At 34.9% G+C, this 24,302-nt stretch overlaps 1 protein-coding gene across 2 annotated transcripts in view; it reads left to right on the top strand.

Annotated features, from left to right (window-relative positions):
• Positions 1–6,384: 6,384 nt before the first annotated feature.
• Positions 6,385–24,302, top strand: part of LOC125646086 (MAM and LDL-receptor class A domain-containing protein 1-like) — a 45,316-nt gene continuing 27,398 nt past the window's right edge. The window contains exons 1-12 of one of the 2 annotated variants that reach the window (XM_048872231.2): positions 6,385–6,532; positions 9,545–9,615; positions 14,110–14,262; positions 18,798–18,878; positions 19,135–19,239; positions 19,593–19,680; positions 20,142–20,283; positions 21,443–21,518; positions 21,680–21,874; positions 22,219–22,345; positions 22,537–22,671; positions 23,943–24,058. In XM_048872231.2, coding sequence (XP_048728188.2) covers positions 6,442–6,532; positions 9,545–9,615; positions 14,110–14,262; positions 18,798–18,878; positions 19,135–19,239; positions 19,593–19,680; positions 20,142–20,283; positions 21,443–21,518; positions 21,680–21,874; positions 22,219–22,345; positions 22,537–22,671; positions 23,943–24,058 — 1,380 coding nt within the window. In that variant the 5' untranslated portion in view covers positions 6,385–6,441. The remainder of the gene's footprint in view (positions 6,533–9,544; positions 9,616–14,109; positions 14,263–18,797; positions 18,879–19,134; positions 19,240–19,592; positions 19,681–20,141; positions 20,284–21,442; positions 21,519–21,679; positions 21,875–22,218; positions 22,346–22,536; positions 22,672–23,942; positions 24,059–24,302) is intronic. The other variant, XM_056140892.1, reaches the window with a different exon arrangement.

Genomic DNA, 24,302 nt, shown 5'->3' with positions numbered 1-24,302 from the left:
TGCGTTGACAAAACTTTGATAGGCTCTGATTGGCGCATAATTGCATTATTGTCGTCCTATACAACACTTTAGTTTCTTATTGAATGTGTTACGCTCCGTTGTACAGAAAATTTTCATTTAATATACTTTTGCCCGGGGAAGGGGCGGGGGGGGGGAGGGGGGTTTGAGGCCTACCTCAAACTTTTAAGACTGAGCAAGGTGTAGGGATTCCCACAATTTTTAGCTTGTTATTTCAGGGGTTTTGGGGGGGGGGGGGGGGTTATGAAGTTTACTGTATTTACCGTTGCCATCTTCATGATGTTTATATGGACAATTTTGGAATTGAATCCCATTTTAGCATGTGCCCCAATTTAAGTTTTGTGCTTCCCAACCACCACTTTATGATGTTTCACTACGGCATTGGCGTTGCCTTATAGCTAATTACAAATTCGTCCGAACAAATTGCTAACTCGTCCGAACAAATTACTAATTTGCCCGAACAAATTTACTTATTCGTTCGAACGAATTTCTACTTCGTCCGAACAAATTGCTAATTCGTCCGAACGAATTACTAATTTGTCCGAACAAATAGCTAATTCGTCCGAACGAATTGCTAATTTGTCCGAACAAATAGCTAATTCGTCCGAACAAATATCTAATTCGTCCGAACGAATTACTAATTCGTCCGAACGAATAATATTTTTTTTTACTTAGCCTTTCTACGCCGCAGTACCGCCGTATGGGAGGGTACGTATTTTGTAAAAAAAAAAACAAAAAAAAAAAAAAAAAAAAAAAAAAAAAACAAACTAAGCTTTCCGACAATCACCGAGTCTGAGTAAATGATGTTTGACATACAAAGTCTTTTGAATGCATTTTATTCATTCAAGAATATAATACGAATATATAGTGATCATGATTTATTCATGAAAAACAGAACAGATATCTGGATTTTTTCTGATGTTGAATTACGGATGTTGGGTGATTCAGAGCTGGAAGAAGTACTGAACAGCACACACACTCAGTCGCATGGTGGGGACTTGGGAATAAACAAAACATATAAGTGTAAAATTAAAAAAAATATTACATTAATTTTGAAAAGAAAGCTCGGAGTTGACACGTTCGAAGTTGTACTTGGTTGTGTTAACTCTGAAGACTTTCTAAGGGGGAGAAAATTTTATTCTGAGGGGTGGTGGGGGTAGGGGATTTGGAAATTCATTGTTGTGGGATAATAATCAAAATGTCAAAATTCCCTAAAAGTGTCGTATAATTGCATCATTGTGTACTTCATTTCTCAGTAATTTTCTGGGAGAAGTACCCATTCCCCCCTCAACTTATTGTTATAGACAGTAATAAAATACATGTAACCCCACCCACCCACCCCCACTCCCCATCCTAACTTGTTGATTTGCTACCAGTGTAGTGTTAGTGTCTACTAGTAATCACACGACTTTAGATCAATATGTCTTTCAATTGCCGAGAGAAGTTTATTTCTGTTATGAATTCTGTCGAAGATTATGCCAGAAGATGGGCTAAATATGAAAAATAATTTGATACCTTGTCAGAATGAATTAATAGTATACACGTAAAACTTCTTTAAAACGTTTAGTTGCCTTGCAGCGTTTTAGCATGTATATCGGAAATATACTACTAAAATTCAGTATAAAATCTATCGTAATTCCCAAAAGTGTAACTTCCTCTTCACATCTTATTGTAGCATTTTCCAAATCAGAAGAAACGTCCATTTAACGTGTTTTAGGTCCGATAACTATTGCTTGAAATTTTTCTGAGTTTGCTTTCATTTCATTAATGAGAACCATTTGCTGTGACCTTCAATTCGACATTTAGATATATCGACGACGTATTATCTTTTTTAACAAAAATAATGTGCATTTATATGTCGATTCGATATATCCCAGTGAACTCGAAATAAAAGACACCACAGAGTCGTCCACTTCTGATTCATACTTAGATATTTTATTGAAAGTAGATATCAACGGCAAACTAACAACTCAACTTTATGACAAACGGGATGATTTCAGCTTCTCCATCGTCAGCTTCCCATATTCCATTATCACCTGCATATGGTGTTTATATCTCTCAACTGATTCGATACGCAAGAGCTTGTTCTGTGTGTGGTCAGTGTTTAAATCGAAGCGCAGGCTACTGACAAACTAAGTTTACAATTGTGTGGACGACATTTACACTTTAAATATATCACCAAAAAACTACAAGTGGTTATAAATTCTTTACAGTATGACAGTATGAAAGGTGAAGATAACGAACAGTGATCAATCTCATAACTCCTATAAGCAATACAAAATAGAGAGTTGGGCAAACACGGACCCCTGGATATACCAGAGGTGGGATCAGGTGCCCAGGAGGAGTAAGCATCCCCTGTCGACCGGTCACACCCGCCGTGAGCCTTATATCTTGATCAGGTAAACGGAGTTATCCGTAGTCAAAATCAGTGTGCCAAGAACAGCCTAACAATCGGCATGAAACACGTCGGACAGCATTTGACCCATTGATAGGTTGTATTGGCAAACTAGGTCGTTATAACGACCATAGAATTTGCGAAATGCTGACTTTAAACGAGATTGTTGGAACCCCTGCACCATCAACTTGTTTGTCATTAGCCTGCTTCGATTTAAAACTGACCATACGCAGAACAAGCTCTTGCATATCGAATCAGTTGAGAGATGTAAATGTAATATATAATATATCATGTCTACTTTTAATCAAAATAACAAATACCGCTAAGGAAGTTAACAAATCAACACAGATGTATTGGTCCACGTATATATGCATATGCCCTTAGCCCCTAACCCAGTCTTACAACAAAGATTCAATCAATTGTGCTTGTGGATGGTGTTCGACAATTAACCTTTTCATATCTTCAGATATCGCACTCATATCATAAAAAGAATTGGTGTAGCTTTCTAGACTAATGGACACAGACTTCAACATCTTCTGGTGATCTCCAACTTCTTCATCATTACAAAAGATGTCTCGTGCATCATACCTTGATCTTGTTTTTTTTTTTACTTTCCAAATCCTCGCCTTTCTAAAGTTCTAATTCAACTGAAATGCATAAATAATGTAATTTAAACCATTATTAAATATCCAAATAGTATCATAAAATAATATATAGCCAATAAACATTTCCTTTTAATTGAATATAAGTATTTTCTAAAAATGAAAACATATAGTTTTATAAAACATACATTAAATCTTTTTTTTTTAAAATCAAAGCGTACTTTTATTATTTTGAGCCAGGGAGCCTTTCAGACGATTCTGGATTTACCTCACCGGTACACACAGGGATTTCGATGTACACAAAACTTTTAAAACTCTCTCTCTCTAAACGAAGTTGTGGGCTTCAGTCTAGAATGTGCATTCTCCTTTGCTATGGATTGTACAGCCTGCAATAATATACCAGTATTTGTTTCAAAATGAAATTTCAAATACTAAGTACTTAAGAACTGGTGATTCAAAGGTGCACGTGGATAAGGGACATTTTGAAACATTTAGATTGTTTTCTATTAGTATTGATTTTTTTTCTCGGAGAGTTGATATGTACGTTTTTGAATTTATCAAATTAAAACATTTGTCAACACCTCAACAGCAAAAATGCACGTTGCCTAGCAGCCTTTGTTGCAAGCAAAAGAAATATACATTTAAATCTGACAAAATATACATAACCTTTGACAAAAAATAATTTATAACATACCTGAATAAATACGCATTTCTGCTGTGACACGACATTGTACATCATCATTGCCTATTTCAAAGCTTCATTGGGTATTTCTGTTGATGATTTCAGATTTTCCAGTGCCTCGTGTGTTTTGTAAAATGTGCAATATTGCTGACAGCCTCAAAACATGTGTTGTGTCCTTGCTGGATATTGTCCATTCATTTTCGGAATTGTCAACTTTTCCTGAATTCATTGAATCATTCTCTTCGTCTACAAAAATATGAAAAATACATTGCTTCCTTACAATGAATAACAATTATGATTCCATCAATTAATAAATTGTTAATCTAATTCCGATTTTGAAATTTCAATCATTGCTTAAGATTTAATTAAATAGAATTCATGAAGGAATGACTAAGATGCTTCATCAAAAGCCTTTTCAAAAAAAGAAAAGTAAAGTCCTTAAAATATTTCCTCTTCTGTACAATGCATGATGTCATAAATGGATCAAATATCTTCAGCTAGATTTCCATCTTTTACAAAGACCTTTAATTTGATCAGAGCGAATCATTTGGTCTACATACTTTTTAAATTCTTTTTTTATATTCTTCGACTTCGACAAACGCTCGACATTGAGAAGTGAGAATCACAGGTCGTTCAGATATATATAACCTTAAAAACGGAAGTCCCAGTGTCGCGACAGGCTTTGGCATACGCGACGTTTAGAACATTTTTTTCTCTTCTAAAACTATATTTTCATCTCTATATGAAGAGTTCTTGTATGATTTCAGAAATAGGTTTAAATTTCATATTTTAGTAATATTACCATATTTCGTGTATTGGCCTGGTTATCTCGGTGATCAGATCACCTTACTTGTAATGCAACGGTCCCAGGTTCGATTTCCGATTGATCCAAAGATTTGTCGCGATCCCTTCTTTGCAACAATAACTTAGTTCTGTCTATATGTAAAACAAACCTTTTGTAATACATATCAATAAGAGCTGAATTTCCATTTTTACTTGCCCCAAACAGGAACTATCAAAATATGCTATCCCTAAAGCAAACCTGATAATATACATGTACCCCAAGGTGTTTTTCTCTCTCTCGAAACACACATCGAATGCAAGTGAATGGTACATGAAAGGTGAAGATAACGAACAGTGATCAATGAAAGGTGAAGATAACGAACAGTGATCAATGAAAGGTGAAGATAACGAACAGTGATCAATGAAAGGTGAAGATAACGAACAGTGATCAATGAAAGGTGAAGATAACGAACAGTGATCAATGAAAGGTGAAGATAACGAACAGTGATCAATGAAAGGTGAAGATAACGAACAGTGATCAATGAAAGGTGAAGATAACGAACAGTGATCAATGAAAGGTGAAGATAACGAACAGTGATCAATCCCCTAACTCCTGTAAGGAATACAATATATAGAGTTGGGCAAACACGGACCCCTTATACATGAAATATCACTAAAAAAATCGTATAATATTGAGAAACGTCTCGTATGAACCTCACTGCTTTTGTCCTGAGCGCTGAGTATAGATCTAAATTAGTGGTGCTTCACCTTCAGTTGGTGACTCTCAATATCAATGAAAAATTCTCGACCGGGACGTAAACAAATCAACAGAATGACTAACCAACCAACATCCAACGTGGAACCTTTTTCTTTTCTTTCATTATATATATATATATTGGCCCTCCGAAATATCAATTTTCATCAGTATTTAGTTTTATAACAGGAACGTGGAAATTTATCTCATTCGGTGGTGTGGTGCATTTCATAACTAAAATTTTCAAGAACCATAAAAATTACCACAATGGTTTTTTTTATAATGAGTCTCATTTGATTACGATGATAGTTGGTGTCATAAGGATTCTCTGATATAACACCTAGCTTCCTTTTGGTATAACTGATGTAACAAGGATCTTTAGATATAATATACATGTATGTTGAAATAAGGATCCTTTGATATATTATCTAGTGTTATATATTAAATATCCTGAAATCGAACGTAAGTGAAATACAGAACATGGGTAGTATACAACAGGTGCTGAATTAACGACGCATTGTAGAATTTTGCAATCTCATCATTACTTCATGATAAAATACTTTGTATCAATGTTTGATTGTTATAAATCCTATACAAGGTATGATGTTTATTTACATTTGTTTTTATGCCATATTATTTTGATTTTACATTGAAAATTTACAAACACTAGTTTAACCGACACTTTGAAGAGTTTACGGAATTGGTCACGAAAGAAAACAGGTATGTTCTGGACAAACAATACAGACACAAAAGGAGACACCCTTAATGTCGGCGCTTTTCTGTAATTGTTTATTGAAATGACATCGTATTAACGCTTTTTTGGTCACCAACAGAATAAAGTCTACGTCTTTCTGATGAATTTAGATTTCTCGGATGAGATTGCTATCATACAAACATGTTGATGTGAAATTGGAGATATTGAAAGACGTGTTCCAGTTCACAAGATATTGACGGAACGAACACCCGGAAGCGGTTTTGACGTGACATCTTTTAAGAATTTACGTACATCGTGTACCCCGACTTTCGTAATGCTAGACCAGCCCACTATGATTTAAAAGGTTCGCTTAACCCAATTGAAAGTCGTGTAACAACAAACAAAACTTTAATTGTGATCCAAAAAAATATGTAAGTCCATGCGCATGTTCATGTTTGTCACGCACACCGTATAAAAGAGAGACCCCTGTCCATTTTTATTGTACCTGGGAAAATGGAAATCGAGAGAAAAGGATTTAGTTTGTTGGCAATTTTCGTTCTACAATGCATAGCTGTGTGTGCACACGTAGAGGTCAACAGAAAAGGTAATAATTTAAGAAATATCCATAAATTAAATTACTGAAAGTTCAAGAAAAATAATGATAAATTATTGAAAGTTAAAGAACATACCGGTAGATACCGGTAGAACATTTTGAAAAAGATCTACAATAGCCTTCTGAATCTGTCGTTGGATGATACTTAAACTTTCCAAAACTTTGAAAAAAATCACATCAGATAATTACCTGTCCAGTGGACGCGTTTGCATGGTGGTCATAATTTATTAAGGTAACTGCACCTTCATGAGACGTCATAGGTTTTTACGAAATCTTTAATTAATTAAACCTTGCGCATGATGAATACATATCTTTTTTGAGAATTTTCTTCACTGTGATTTGGTAAACTATTTGATACAGAAAAAAGTTTATATTTGGTATATGTATTAATCTAAATGTTTAAAAATTTGCTATCAAGAGGCAATAACTCCTATGCTGTATTTTCTCTATTGTATGTCTATTATACAACGATTTCCCCGATGACCACCATCAATATAATTATATGTATAAAGTAGCAGGGTTTTTTTAAACTGTCAAGATTATAATTTTGTCATTTTAATCAGTTTTTATACATGTTTATTTTGCTGTTTAACAAAAATGTTAAATTTTCTTACATAGACATTTCTGTTTAAGTCTAACATCTTTAAAAGGGTGGCAACATATAAGTTTTCTTTGGTTATATTTTAAATTAAACTATATTAAGTGGGAAAATTAATACAGTTTTTTCTTCTAATTTTAACCCATAATAGTGCGAAGTCACATGTGGGTGGAGTTACTTTAAGAAATATCTACCAAATCACCATAGAATATAGCTGACGTATTGTTTAATCTCAAATTATCTACGAAAACCCACGTTTAACCAGACTATTTGACATTTTACAATACCCCATTTAAACAGGTTGCACAGCAAGGTAACTTGATGAAATTAAAAACTAAATCTTGCTTCCAGATATATGAAGCATTTCTGGTCTGTAAATACCGAACTGTTTCTGGCCTGCTGATATCGAACTGTTTCTGGCCTGCAGATATCGAACTAATTCTGTCCTGCAGATATCGAACTGTTTCTGGCCTGCATATATCGAACTGTTTCTGGCCTGTAGATATCGAACTGTTTCTGACCTGCAGATATCGAACTGTTTCTGGCCTGCATATATCGAACTAATTCTATCCTGCAGATATCGAACTGTTTCTGGCTTGCAGATATCGAACTGTTTTTGACCTGCAGATATCAAAATGTTTCCTTCCAGCAGATTAATGTCGAATGTGATTTTGGTCTGAAAATATCGAACGTGTTTCTGGCCTGCAGATATCGAATGCTTTTACCATTTCTTAGCTTTTAAGTTTAAAAGTCCATCATTTAATATCCGCAGATCATCATTAAATCTAACTAGCACGATCGAGCTGTGATGCATATTCATGCATTCACAGGACATTCTATTGCATGTATTACAGGCATATTGAGAAAATTTATTCTTCAAAAATTGGTTTGCTTTGTATTCACTGCATGTACATGATATATAAATATGATTTGAGAAAACATCAGGACGGGCTTTCGCTTTGAAATCAATTCTATAGCCATGGTTTAACTCGGATGGTAAAGTTGATCTCTATTGTATTAATTGACAGAAACATATTGAATAATATTATCACAGATAACGACACTCAAAAGAATTTAACAATTTTACCCTTCGTTTACCACATCATACCCCTGTCTGCTGTTTAACGTTATAAGCCAATCAAAATATCCGCGGGAAGAGCGACATAGAACACTGTCACCGAAACCTGGTAGATCATTCTATAAAGCCGGACGCTTATTCAATTAGACGATCAGAGGACGAGATATATACATGTATATCTGTGTGTGTGTAAAAAGCGTACACTGTCGACCAGCCCAAAGCGAAGATAATCACGATCTGTCCTGTCCACAGGCAATTGCATCGCTTGGGGTCGAATTTACTATATAAAGAGTACTCTTTATATAGTAAATTCGACCCCAAGCGATGCAATTGCCTGTGGACTCTTTATATAGTAAATTCGACCCCAAGCGATGCAATTGCCTGTGGACAGGACAGATCGAGAGTACTCTTTATATAGTAAATTCGACCCCAAGCGATGCAATTGCCTGTGGTCCTGTCGCAGAAAAAAAGAGGAAGAAGAGAAAACGTGAACATAAAACATCTATTGAAAATCAGACTTTCTCTTCTGACCTGTGTGTAAGGCGGTATACTCTGCATGTAGCACTATACACAGCAATGAAGGATATATAAATTTAATGCAGTACTATACACAGCAATGAAGGATATATAAATTTAATGTAGTATTATACATATATAGCAATGAAGGATACATAAATTTAATGTTTTACTATACTTATATAGCAATGAAGTATACATAAATTTAATGCAGTACTATACACAGCAATGAAGGATATATAAATTTAATGTAGTACTATACACAGCAATGAAGTATACATAAATTTAATGCAGTACTATACACAGCAATGAAGGATATATAAATTTAATGTAGTACTATACACAGCAATGAAGGATATATAAATTTAATGTAGTACTATACACAGCAATGAAGGATATATAAATTTAATGTAGTACTATACACAGCAATGAAGGATATATAAATTTAATGTAGTACTATACACAGCAATGAAGGATATATAAATTTAATGTAGTACTATACACAGCAATGAAGGATATATAAATTTAATGGAGTACTATAGACAGTCATGAAGGGTACATTTTAATGTAGTACTATAGACAGTCATGAAGGGTACATTTTAATGTAGTACTATAGACAGTCATGAAGGGTACATTTTAATGTAGTACTATAGACAGTCATGAAGGGTACATTTTAATGTAGTACTATAGACAGTCATGAAGGGTACATTTTAATGTAGTACTATAGACAGTCATGAAGGGTACATTTTAATGAACACACATCAAATCTAGCTATCCTGTTGATATCCGTACTCGTCTTTTTTATTCATAGCAGTTGGGAAATTGGAGTCGAGACGTATTCTGGATGAACTGAGGAAAAGACATACTTCACACGTGTTCAAGGTAAGTCTGTTCATTTCTCCACCCATCCATCGACCCCCCCCCCCCCTCCCGCCCGAACTCTTCAACCCGTCAACAACCACGGACCATCCACACAGTTCTGTTAAGTGACCCGTCACCAACGACGGACCATCCACACAGTTCTGTTAAGTGACCCGTCACCAACGACGGACCATCCACACAGTTCTGTCAAGTGACCCGTCACCAACGACGGACCATCCACACAGTTCTGTCAAGTGACCCGTCACCAACCACGGACCATCCACACAGTTCTGTTAAGTGACCTGTAAACAACGACGGACCATCCACACAGTTCTGTTAAGTGACCTGTAAACAACGACGGACCATCCACACAGTCCTGTTAAGTGACCCGTCAACAACGGCGGACCATCCACACAGTTCTGTTAAGTGACCCGTCACCAACCACGGACCATCCACACAGTTCTGTTAAGTGGCCTGTCAACAACCACGGACCATCCACACAGTTCTGTTAAGTGACCTGTAAACAACGACGGACCATCCACACAGTTCTGTTAAGTGACCTGTCAACAACGACGGACCATCCACACAGTCCTGTTAAGTGACCCGTCAACAACGACGGACCATCCACACAGTTCTGTTAAGTGACCCGTCACCAACCACGGACCATCCACACAGTTCTGTTAAGTGACCCGTCACCAACGACGGACCATCCACACAGTTCTGTCAAGTGACCCGTCACCAACGACGGACCATCCACACAGTTCTGTCAAGTGACCCGTCACCAACCACGGACCATCCACACAGTTCTGTTAAGTGACCTGTAAACAACGACGGACCATCCACACAGTCCTGTTAAGTGACCCGTCAACAACGGCGGACCATCCACACAGTTCTGTTAAGTGACATGTAAACAACGACGGACCATCCACACAGTTCTGTTAAGTGACCCGTCAACAACGACGGACCATCCACACAGTTCTGTTAAGTGACCCGTCAACAACGACGGACCATCCACACAGTTCTGTTAAGTGACCTGTAAACAACGACAGACCATCCACACAGTTCTGTTAAGTGACCCGTCACCAACCACGGACCATCCACACAGTTCTGTTAAGTGACCCGTCAACAACCACGGACCATCCACACAGTTCTGTTAAGTGACCCGTCAACAACGACGGACCATCCACACAGTTCTGTTAAGTGACCTGTAAACAACGACGGACCATCCACACAGTTCTGTTAAGTGACCTGTCAACAACCACGGACCATCCACACAGTTCTGTTAAGTGGCCTGTCAACAACCACGGACCATCCACACAGTTCTGTTAAGTGACCTGTAAACAACGACGGACCATCCACACAGTTCTGTTAAGTGACCTGTCAACAACCACGGACCATCCACACAGTCCTGTTAAGTGACCCGTCAACAACGACGGACCATCCACACAGTTCTGTTAAGTGACCCGTCACCAACCACGGACCATCCACACAGTTCTGTTAAGTGACCCGTCACCAACGACGGACCATCCACACAGTTCTGTTAAGTGACCTGTAAACAACGACGGACCATCCACACAGTTCTGTAAACAACCACGGACCATCCACACAGTCCTGTTAAGTGACCTGTAAACAGTCATGATACATTTGATTTTACATTTTTTAAAACTAAGCATTGTTAAAGATCGACAATCGTGGTATCATACTACCACTATATGGTTACTATCACCTTACTGTTTGCATTCTACAGAAGCTGAAAATTTCATGATTAGTCATGTTCTTTATTTCCAGTGTGGCCTTATTGTGTAACATTCATATATATTCTATTTCTTAAAAAAAAAATGATGCGGTTTTTAAAATATTCATCAAGTGAAACAATGTGCAGTCTGTTTTACTCAACGATTTGAATTTGATACATGTACACTGTACCAAATTGAAGCCTGGCTGAAAACGGGAATGACTGAAAGTTCTTCTCCAGAAGTCAAGGCTGGTCACAAAACTTATTTTCACATTAATGCAATAATGCCATTTTTGGTTTTTGGTCATATTCCTAGAGTATAATATATATGACGATGAAATCAAAATTTCATTCATGTATAGTGTTAGTGAATTCAACTTGCTATGTTGTCCGAGGTTCAAATCAATGTTCATAAAACTCAGCTATTTAGACACTTTTACTGTCGCGTGACAAAAGTGAATTCCCAATGAATTTTTTGCTGATATATTTCATAAAAATATCAAATATCAAATCCCTTTACTTCTCATGAAGCAAATTTTCCTCAGTTTTTATAAGATAAAAACCATTGATTTTAGAAATGGCAGCAGTTACTGTCATATTTTGATATATATAAAATTATACAAAAAGGTCCGTGTACATACGGCTCGGATATAAAAAGTATGATTTTAATTAGATTGACAAAAATGTAATCTTATAACATTTTATTCATATAGTTAAAATATTTGTTTGATTAATTTAAGTACTGGATTAAACAAAAAATGAATACGCTTAAATCTAAAGGGGCAATAACTGTAATTTTGTCACCAAAAATTGAATTAAATGAAAATTGCTCAATTTCATGTACTTCAGTCATAACACCAGTATTTAATTATTTCAAGCACTTTTAAACCTCAAATCAGACACATGAATATGTAATTTTGATGATTAAATATTTATTGGCTTCCAAGCCAATGCTTTTTCTTTATATATTTCTTTACACTAAAAGCGGTTATCTAACGTAGTTTTATTAGTTTTCTCTTGTTTTTGTACAAAATAAATGTTTATATTTATCAAAAATATATATTCCTATGCCATTGAGATATTTTGAGGGGGGGGGGGGGGGATGGTTGCCATCACTTCCACAGCTAATGCCCCTTTAAATATGTGTTAGATTTGTAACATCTCTACATTAGGTGATTATAGAATTATTATTTTTTTAATTAATAGAAGATACTGTGATTATTTCTAAGATCAAGATCATTGGGTTGTTCTAAGATAAGACTTTTTCTTTTATTTCACCAGAATTGAACAAGAAATGGCTTCAGCAATTTTCTTTTTCTTGTTTTAAAGAGATGATTTACCTGTAGGAAACACACGAACTGCTGGCCATTAATTTTAGTTGATATTTGATCATGCAATCGTTGAAAAGCAGCCTGAGAAATGTACCCGTATATATATCGCAGGATACTGATTTCATTTAAAAGCTTGTGCATGTTTGCATTTTTCACTCTAAATCTCAACACATGCAACTTAATGTATAAAGAAACAAAGATTGGAGTTGAATGTCGGAAAATTCTATGTACCATAGTCACGCAAACCTTTCACTAGGCTAGTACGTGGGTAGGTATAGGCCTATATAATCACTTTTCTGAAAATTAAAGTACGCGTGTCCCTGATTGAAAAAAAAATAATATTAGAATAAATTGCTTATGTCAGCAATAAATGTTTTTCTTATAATATATTGATCCGCCACGTTTAACTGAAATCTATCTTCAAGGAGACTGAATTAACATTATAGAAATTTCTATCGGATTTGCATTTTATATTTAAACCTTTCATAGACACATATATATATGAATTATCAGATGCGCTGGATGGGGAAGGGGGGGGGGGGGTCATCACGTTAAAGTAATTTTGCGATGGACTATGATAACACACGAGTATTGTAATCTAAGCTCCACCTTGAAAAGTGTGTAAGGGGGGGGGGGGGGAACCACTTTAGATTTGAGCTGAAGAAGAAATTAGAAATTTACTTCACAATATGCTAAAAAAGAAAATATGATAGAATAAAAGGGAAGAAATATTGCATATATATTCAATATTAAATTTACTACATAACCTAAATTATATAGGCCCTATCAGAATCGCAGGGAGGGGAGTGCAGTGTTCATCATTCAACAGATGGGTTCATGAAATGCGAACGATAGTATTGTTTCGCCGCCTACCTTCCGGTCAATTTTTAAAAGTTATCATTCTTAAATGATTTTTTAAAATGTATTATAGATATCTATATGAATTTTCATAAAAGTTGATTTATTTGACAAAACAAAGAGAGATAACCTTTATCTGGGTTAAAATCATGTATTTCACTATAGAAATCAATGGAAAACGGAAAATATTTTTCAAAACAACCCCCCTCCCTTGAAACACAAATTCCTTATTATCATAGATTGTCATTTAGCAAGTTGTTGCTTTACCTTTAATGATATCAATAATCCAGTTAAAGAGAGCAACAGTTCAGTTATTACGATAATCAATTGAATTGATGCGTGCAATAATAGAATACATGTTCTCTGACATAATTAAATTTTAGCGTGCGTGATTGACGATATATCATCAATTCATTCGTCAAGAGAGCAACAATTCAATTACAGCATGCGTGAATTCAGCAGAATAATTTTAAAATGAAAAAATAATAATAATAGGGCCTAATAAAAAAAATGAGGGGGTGTCCCGATTTCTCCTTTTGAGTAGACAGGTCTACAGAAATGTTTCAACAGCAACTTTTTTTTTTTATCCAGAGGTCAACTTCCGGTTTACGACAAGAAGAGGCAGATATTGACGAATTGTTACTTCGTTCTTTAAACGAGGATGAGGAAGCACCTAGTGGAGGGAACAGTGCGGACCATCGCCAAACTGAGGACGGGGCCAAGCTCATTGAAGATGCTCTTAAGGTAAAACAAAAACCCCTATTAATCTCAGTTGAGATTCGGCTCGGCTGAATATTTGGGCTGACGTCAATCCAAATAATGAAATATTCAGAATCTCAACCGAGATTTAAAAAAACCCCAACAAAACAGGCGCATACATTTTACATCTGACATTTTTTTTAATCGTGTCTGTAACTACACACTGTACAGAATCACAAGTGCTCGGGCCATAACATATATTATATGACTACACATCTAACCGTATACATGTACATATATGCAGCTGATATGTAAATGATTACTTAATATATATTTATAAGCACAGGTATCTGAATTTAAATCAGTAAATAGATATAATTAAATAGAAAAGAAGAAGAAGAAAAAAAAATATAAATACATTTATATATATTATAAGTTTTTTTCTCCTTTTTTCTATTTACTGATTAAAATTCAGATACCTACAGTGTTATAAGGTTAGATGCGTATTATATGTTTAATCTCGGCTGAAATTCGGCACTGCTGAGTATTTGGACTGGCTGATGCCTTCACGGAAAGTAGGCGTCAGTCCAAATATTCAGCTGAGCCAAATCTCAGCCGAGATTAAAATATGACCCAAGCACCTGTGACTGCTAATTAGAATTTGTGTGAAAGTGTTGCTTACCAACAGTTTTAAAATGTTATGATGTATGACTCCAATTGTAAGAGAAACAATATTACGTAGAAATTTTGTTTGTTTTTAAATTTATTTCATATTCGATATTGATTCTGGCAAGCGTAGTATTCCCGAAATCCAAAAATCCTGAATAGTGATTTTTTCGTGATTTCTCTCATAATAAGCTGCTTGTACATGTAATAACACACAATTTGCATTTATTACTGTTTGTAACCTAGGTATATACATAATGAATATAAACTTTTTCTGAGAATTCTTTGCAAACGTGTCAAAACAGTTTTCACCTGTCAAGGAAAAGCGGTAAATCTAGTACGTTTTATGAATATGGTAACCCAAACACTGTCAAGAACCAATTTTTACCCAGAGTTATCGTTCCTTACACTCACATATATCTCTGTCAACTATGGAGTGCCAAATTAACATTTTTAAAAACTCAAAATATATTGAGGAATCCGATATCTTTAATTTATATTTGAAGATATCATCAATTCAATTATTGCGTGCATCAAATTAATTACTGATTTCATCAACTGAATATGGGACTTTCGAGATATTGGATCCACTCCTACTTTCATCGCATTTACTTTGAACGTAATTTGTAGGGCATCTCACTTCCGGATTACAATAACAACCTATTAGTAAACAAGCATGGGATACTTCATTTGCTATCAAAATTCCTGCATTAGAATGTTATCTTTCAAAGGAATTAATCATTGCAACCATTTGATTAAATTATGTGAGTTGGCGAGGGAAATAGATATAATAGGGAGTATCTTGAGGATATTGGTAAAACTTCACGCCTTTCATCCAATGATACGCGTCTAAATGCGCCTTTTCCTTTCCAACTAATTTACACCCAGGTACTAAGCACCAATAGTGACTTGGATCGTCATTATAGGACAGCGCATAGCTCTTTAAGGACCATCTGCTAGCGAAACACCATCTGTATCAATGTCAACCTTGCCCTACAAGTGGTTATGATCACGTGACCGTGGTGTATAAACGTCAAATATAATCAGTCGTTCCGGCACATCCCGAAAGTTCTGTATTGATGCGTACGCATCAAATCAGTTACTGCTAAATTCATCAATTGATTTAATGCGCACATCAATTTCAATTATTGCTTGCAATAATTGAATTGATGCATGCATTAATTGATTTGATTAGAGCCATAATTGATTTGATGTGCTCATCAATTCAATTATTGCTTTCATCAATTCAATATTGCACAGTAATGTGGTGGAATTAATGTAAAATTGCATTTGGAGCTCAGTATAAATAATTCTATGATCACTTTAATTCAATACGCCGGTTTCGAGATACGTCCGAGTTATTTCCCTTTGGAGAACTCTCGTACATAGTAAGGCGCGAAAGAATTTGTTTACTCCCGGGAGTGGGACAGATATTCATCACAGTGTAAGTGAATGTACTCAGTAAGGTTCTCATACGCTGTTTGATAACCCGAATTCGACTGATACACAAACTAAGTAAGTGATAAGTACACTGTATTTAGGGAGTAATTAAATACATAGAATTCTTATCCTATCACGTTATTTCGCTGGTCATAAGTACCATATCCAAGATATTTCTTGCAAATATGACATTGTTTGTATGTTTCCTCTTCGGTAAAACATTTCTTTCGATAGTATTTAGTATTTCCCACATTTACATATTTAAAGAGAAGCCGCTTTTAATACATTTCATCGTCTTCCTCGTTGGCTGCATATCCACTCTGTCCCACTTAGGCATTCAAAGTTCCACTAAATGCATCTCCTATACAGAAGAGTTCGTATCTCGAAACTGGCGTATTGAAGAAATCTTTAATTATTTACAACACTTTTATGTAAGGTATTAATGCACGCATCATTTCTTTTGAAGAGAGCAATTCTGTTGAGATCGTTAATCAAATTGTGGATATATCTTTGATTATATAGTTGACAATTTTGAAATCACCATAACTTTCTTATAAATGAAGTAATTGATATCAAATTCATACAGTAAGTATATCGTTCAAATGTCTATTGAATAGCATCAACAAAAATGATGTGTCGTAATCACGCGCGCGTGTATGGACGTGCATTGATTTTGGTCGTCGTAGTTTTGAGTTGCTGTTAATTTCTCATTTTTCATTTAACTGTTGTGAAACTTCTCTTGTAGTCATATATGTAGACTTGTTATGTATCAACATGGTCAAAGTACTCACCAGCACGTGCATGCATGTGCCCAGAATTTTCAGATGTCTATAACTGATTTGATTTAGCATGAAATGGACTGAACATTATAAAATAGTTATATATTCAGACACTTCACATATTGATTTGGTCAAAACCATTTGTACTGAAACAAATGACACCATGCAATTTCTAAATGGGGAGTGTTTGGGGAACATCTGTAATACAATAAGTACCAGTTAAATACTGCAAGTGTTATTACTGAAATATATAATATAGAGTTACAGCTAATGCCCCTTTAAGCATTAACTGATATTTTATACATTGTGCTATAACATGGAATGGATGTGCAAACAATTTTCATAACGCAATATATGTTACTCAATTGATATGTCCAAACACGGGCTCTGTGTTAAATCAGCACAGGAGATCAGTTAACTTTTTAAAAGTGTAAAGTGCATCTTAATAACATATGTACTGTAAGAAATTATTATATTGTATGGGCATTCCCTTAATCTTTCCTTTTATACTTCTTTTGAAATTGACAAGGTGCATCAGTTTTTGGTACCACCTGTTTGTGTAATCATTACCAAATATGGAGCATGGTCAAGGTCAAAGGGTGCATTGACTGTTCCATTTAATGTAACGAATGGGTCAATGATATATTTTAGTACTTTTAAAAACTTCTGAAAGTTTGTTGTTATATCGCATGGGTAATGAAAGTAGCAATTATTGCAGAAAAAAATTGCATAACCTGCATGCTGACATGAATTTTTTCTGCAATGCTTGTACCATTGCAAGCATCACCCAATAAAACAATAAAGAAAGCATTTTATTGTACTCATTCAGTAGGTGGAAAAGTACATTCTTATATATTACTGATTATCACAGGGCAACATCCTTATATATTACTGATTATCACAGGGCAACATCCTTATATATTACTGATTATCACTAGGGGTGAAACAATACAGTACCTTCTCGATTCGATGATTTTCGATTCGATACAATAGCATATACCAAATTCTTTATAATGCTAAGATTGTTTTATGTTTCGTTGTATTTATTGCTCTCTGCAAATAAATTCTACATAATGTAAAACCGTTTAACATAGAGCAACACTCTTATCACTTGTCCTAAAGCCGAAATGTCGCCATACCCAGGATTTATACATTGGGAGTGCATTTTTCAACTCGACTGCGTCCATTTTGATACAGCAAAGTTTACTCGTATGTTGATTGGGCAATTTTCAATTCCATTGGCTAATCAGAAATCGTGTTATCAAGAGCAATGTGCTCTATGATTTTAGAACCATATCGAACCGAAACAGACCCCGAATAAATCAAACATCGAATCGAGACCACTACATCGCGATTCAGCCGCATCGCGATGCATCGTTTCACCCCTAATTATCACAGGTCAACATTCTTATAGATTACTGATTATCACAGGGCAACATCCTTATATATTACTGATTATCACAGGGCAACATTCTTATATATTACTGATTATCACAGGTCAACATTCTTATATATTACTGATTATCACAGGGCAACATTCTTATATATTACTGATTATCACAGGGCAACATCCTTATATATTACTGATTATCACAGGTCAACATCCTTATATATTACTGATTATCACAGGGCAACATTCTTATATATTACTGATTATCACAGGTCAACATTCTTATATATTACTGATTATCACAGGGCAACGTTGACTCCAACTCTGATGTCGTCAATCTGCTGGAGAGTATGTTTGTGGATGAAGGAAACACGCACAATGCACATGTATGTTTTTCTAAAAAACAACAAAAAAATTTAAAAACCACACACAATTTACAAATGCTCAAGTTTTTTTTCTAATAATTATTCTTTTGTTAAAAAATCTTATGAAAAAATCCATCCATTTATTATAGTAAATTCAAATTAAAGTGAAATATTGATGATAATTGCATAATTCCACTCCCTGCTATTAACAGTCTGGGAGTAAGATTGGTAAAACGGACAAATGATGAAATGATTTTTGATTGGTTGCCTTTATTAGCCAGATGGAATTGCAGAGATTGCTTCAAAGAAAGGGAAAGTGTATGGTGATACTCACGACAGTCACAGACTCACAAAACAAGAAATGAATGACCTTCAGGACAGTGTAAGTATAAAGGTCATCATGATATCAACCTAAAGGTCGGCAATTTAGTGAAGGCTTTTGATGACATTAAATGAAATTTCAAGACTCCTTACTAGTCTTCTGAAGAATCTGTCTTTTTAAAATTTTATTTCATCACAGAATTTCCTTTTCTAATCAAATCAAACTCCATTGTACTTAGTCAATTGATTTCATGATAAAATGAAAATGAATGACTATGCTATATTCTTATTACTGGTAAAATACCTTTTTAGATTTGAATTTCTGCACCATTATGTAAAAGTATGAAAGTTATTGTATCCAGATAAGAACAGTGTACATGTAAATATTCAAGTTGTGTTATTTAATATTCACAGAGCACTGGGAGGAAAAGAAGGAATTTTTTGACATCAGCTCCACTTTGGGCAGATAAAATCATTCCCTACACAATTGCGAGCAGTTTATGTAAGTGCTTAGTGTTCTTTTATCAGTATCTTCTTGAAATAGTCAATCCTACAGCGATCTTTAAGAAACTTCAACAGTGGTTAATGCCACCTACTCTGTCATAAACAATTCAAACATTAAATGCTATTCATGTGCATGTACAATAATTAAAAGGAATGAAATTAATAGCATGTGCAGTGCAAAAGTACATGTATATATACATGCATGTACATATCATGAAGTCACAACTAAAGTACTAAATCTATATCAGAATAAATGGAAGAATTGTTCAGGAAGCTGGTAGGACTGTAGGTTGAAATCATGTAATACATCATCCAAGATTTATAAATATTCAAAGAGGGGCAATATATGGTGATTCTTGGCAAAATTGACTGCAATTTAAGTGCCAGCTAGTGTAATTGAATGCAAAATGGTTTTCATTTATTTATTTATTTTTATTGTGTTTTTCTTTCTTTTTACAGCCGTCAAGCAGAGCAATATAGATGTCATTAATAAAGGAATAAAACAATTTACGGACTACACATGCTTAAAATGGGTCCCTCGAGGTTCTACAGAAGCCAGCAAGGCCTCCTATTCTACATACATCGAGTTCTTTTCAGGAAGGTATGTACTGACGTGATTACCTTTTATTTTCTATACTAATGACGTATACTTAGTATTAAAGGTTATTCTTTAAAATCTGCAAAGAAATAAATATAAATCAAATTTAAAATCAAATGTAACTTATAATTAATAGTTTTAATTCTAACAGGGACTGTTACGAATGTTCATCAAACATCCCCGATTTCAAAAGTGCTTTTATTGTGCTTCTACACAACCAATAATCTTGCATTCTCATTCATTCTAAGTTTTTAGGTCACCTGAGTAAACTCTGGTGACCTATTGCAATTAGTTGTCATCAAGCGTGCATTAACAATTCAACATTTTTAACTTGTTGATAACTACCATTCCAATTCTTTTCAAATTTGGTATGAAGCATCCTTGGGACAAGGGGGACATAAATTGTAAATTTCAGGACTCCCGCACCCCTGGGACCCTAGGGTTGGGGCAAAAACTACCCAAAATTGACCAATATACAAAAATCTTATCTAGAACCGCACATGTGTACGAAAAACTAAATGCGTAGTGATATAGAACATGAAGGCCTTTACGAAAATTGTAAATTGCATGATCCCCGGGGTAGGGGTTTTGACCCATATGCATACCCCAACATTACAGTAGGCTAACAGACAATGAAACACAACTTGTTAACAATAAGATAAAACAAAAAATCAAATATTATGAAAACATTCCATTAATAAGATTAAATTCATTTAGGTGTAAAACAGTAAAAAAAAAATTTCTTCTTGAAGTGAAGACTTACTACCCTGAGTTAGTGAATCATTGCAAGAAAATTAAAAAATTAATGTACTTCTTCACTAACTAAACAATATTGTTCTTGACGCAATGTGTTCAGGAACATGATAAGAAGAAAAATAATAAGAAACGGAGCAAAAACAATACTGTTCTTGACACAATGTGTTGAGGGACATAAGAAGAAGAAAAATGATTTTAAAAAACGAGAAAAACCCTATTGTTCTCGACATAATGTTTTTGAGGACATAAACATGATAAGAAGATAAAGAGTAAATTGTTATTTTCCGAAGCTTTGTTTGAGGAACATAATAAGAAATAAAGTAAAAACAATATGTTCCTTAACAATGGTCTTTGATATGTAGTATATAGTGCACTGCATAACATATGCTTTGTTTTTATTTTGCAGTGGATGTTGGTCATATGTTGGACGAGTTTTTAGAGATAAACAACAAATAAGTCTCAAGGACCCCGGTTGTGTTTCAGTAATTATATTATAATGCATCTTTAAGTTATTAAACTGAGAGAGTCATGCAATAGATATTTGAAGTAAAATGAAATTTTTAAAACCCTATACATCATGATAAAAGCAAGAGGAGTATTGAGATTTAATAGATTATCATTCTGATATACACGATTATTCCAGGTCTCCACTACTGTGCATGAAATGACCCATGCCATTGGACAAATGCATGAACAGTCTCGCAGTGATCGTGATAATCACGTCACTATGTTGTGGGCCAACACCCAGGACGGAAAGGAAAACTTTAACATGGCGAAGAGCAGCACACACGATTACAATCCTTATGATTATGAGTCAGTTCTCCAGTACAGTTTAACGGTCAGTTCCTTAATTTCTAGATAAATGTTACCTCTGCAGGACTTGGTTAATAATTTAAAGCAAACACTACCAGTGATATGCTCCTTACTTTTAATGCTAGTAATTAATTAAAGGCAGAAGTTAGAAGGAAAAAGTGGCTGTTGGACCGTAATCAAAATCACGCAATATTCTATAAAACATTCAAAACAACAACTCAACTTCTAAAACCAAATTTTATGATTATGCTGATAGAATGTTCTATATTCACTCTATTCATGTGATAATGACGATAATTTTCATTTTATTCATGTGATATTGACTATAATTTTCATTTTAAAATAATATTTTGTTCACTCTGTCAATAGTCATTCTCCATAAATGGCAAACCAACCATGGAATTTCGTGACCGTCGACTGGACTTTCTGGCCGATTCAGCCACTGGACTTATGTTCTATGACATTCAGGACATTACTGATGCATACGATTGTACTAGTAAGAAAACATAACTTCAAATACAAAACCCCAATGCCTTACTCATGAAGAAAATACTTTAATCATTGGATACATTTTTACATGTATTATACTCTATGAAATCAATGAAAAGAGATCGAGATATAACTTTCATGATTGAAATACATGTTAATGCAGTGCATACGTACTAGTCCAAGCTTTTCTATTTTTAGAACCCTGTAAGGGTGCCAATGGTAACACTCCCCTGAAGCAGTGTCAAAACGGAGGCTTTGTCATCCACAACTGTAACTGTCATTGTCCGGATGGTCTTACTGGCACCCTGTGTGAGTCCGCTGCAACGGATGCAGGTACAAACTACATATTTTGATTACCGTATTCCCTCTGTATTTTAGCTGCAGGTCTGTAGCTCTCTGGGGAAATATTGATACAAACCTACGTAATGCTATAATTCTGAGAGCTAAAACCTGTGATTTATGGCGCAGAAAAATGTGCACGGTAGAGGCCTTATATTGTTGTATTCTTACATTGCTGTCACTCAGATCACCTCAACTGATTCCAGCTAACCTCGGATGTATGATGTTTTCCCCCATAGTACGTATACCAGTGACGTGTAACATGTTTAACGTCACCGATCAACTGGAACTACTGACAGCTCCTGCGAAATATAGTCCTTTCCATCAAATAACATTCTCAATGTTTGTAACTATTTCTCTTTGAGAATTATGTGGGTTTTTTTTCTCGAAATAGAGGGCAGTTTTCTATGGCAAACTCGATAAATTCATTAAATAAGCCATTTTGATCGATACATTCTAAAAGCGGCAGTTTTTCCTGAAGAATAAATAGACGACCGCATTACAAATGTTAGGTGTAGCTACATACATGTATCAATGCATCATACATCCAAGGTTAGATTTAGGATACCAGAATCTGCTGCAGTTAAGTTTGCCGAAAGGCATTGCTGTCTCAAAAATTTAATATGAAATTATTCCTAACATGTTTTCCGGCCATACTTATGTCCAAACATACCTTGAAATATTCATCAAAGCCCCACAAAGCTCACAGCTTCAAATGAATTTGTTTGTTGACATAGACCTTTGGGTACTATATATACTTTGCTAGCTGCCATATTGGGGCATCAGTGGTTTCACAAACACATCTTGTTTTTTTTCCCCTCAAATTCGAGTTTCTGATATTTGTTTTTCAATTTTCAAGAAACACAAGAGTTTGAGAAAACTGGTCACTGATAAGCACATGTGTTAAGAGACCACTGCCATTGTTTCTCCCACCTGACTGCCCTTGTTTCTCCCTCTAGACTCCCATTGTTTCTCCCACTAGACTGTCATTACACACTTACAGGACTATGTTATTTTGTTTTTCCATAAATGTCTTTCCTGCAGCTAATGTCAACTCTATTGAAATATACATTTACATGTAATAGACACAATTGTTCTTGATGATCTGTGAAATTGAGATACATTGTAAACAAGGGGAAAATTAAAAAAATCAACCAATTAGAATCATTTTTAAGGCGTTTCATAACATGTTCTTAAACCAAAAAAGAACAACTGCCCCCGAGTGATGAAACAAAGTTGATGTTAACATATTCATGGTGTTGTAGAGTGTGGCCCGGGCATCATTACTTTAGCCGAAGGGGAAACAAAAACAATAACTTCACCTAATTTCAATAACGGAGGACCGTATCCTACCGGGAAGAAATGTGTTTGGTTAGTAAAGGTAAGCAGGTTCAAATTGAATTATTCCAAAAATTGCTGTACTTGTCGTATATGTATATATTTCTTTCAAATGGCAATTACACTTTCATCTATTTCAGACAAGTTGAATGATTTTTTCATTTACAGAACAGTATAATTCAAAAAGCCCACCAAACACATGAAAAGTGTTAAGAATTTGTTATGTCAGGTCAAGAAAAGTATTGTGTTAATGATTTGTTATGTAGGTCAATTCTTATGTACATGTG

This window comes from Ostrea edulis, chromosome 6 (assembly GCF_947568905.1).
Source record: "Ostrea edulis chromosome 6, xbOstEdul1.1, whole genome shotgun sequence".
NCBI classification, from domain to species: domain Eukaryota; kingdom Metazoa; phylum Mollusca; class Bivalvia; order Ostreida; family Ostreidae; genus Ostrea; species Ostrea edulis.
The sequence above is the reverse complement of the archived record's forward strand: the minus strand, read 5'-3'. Positions and strand labels throughout refer to the sequence as shown.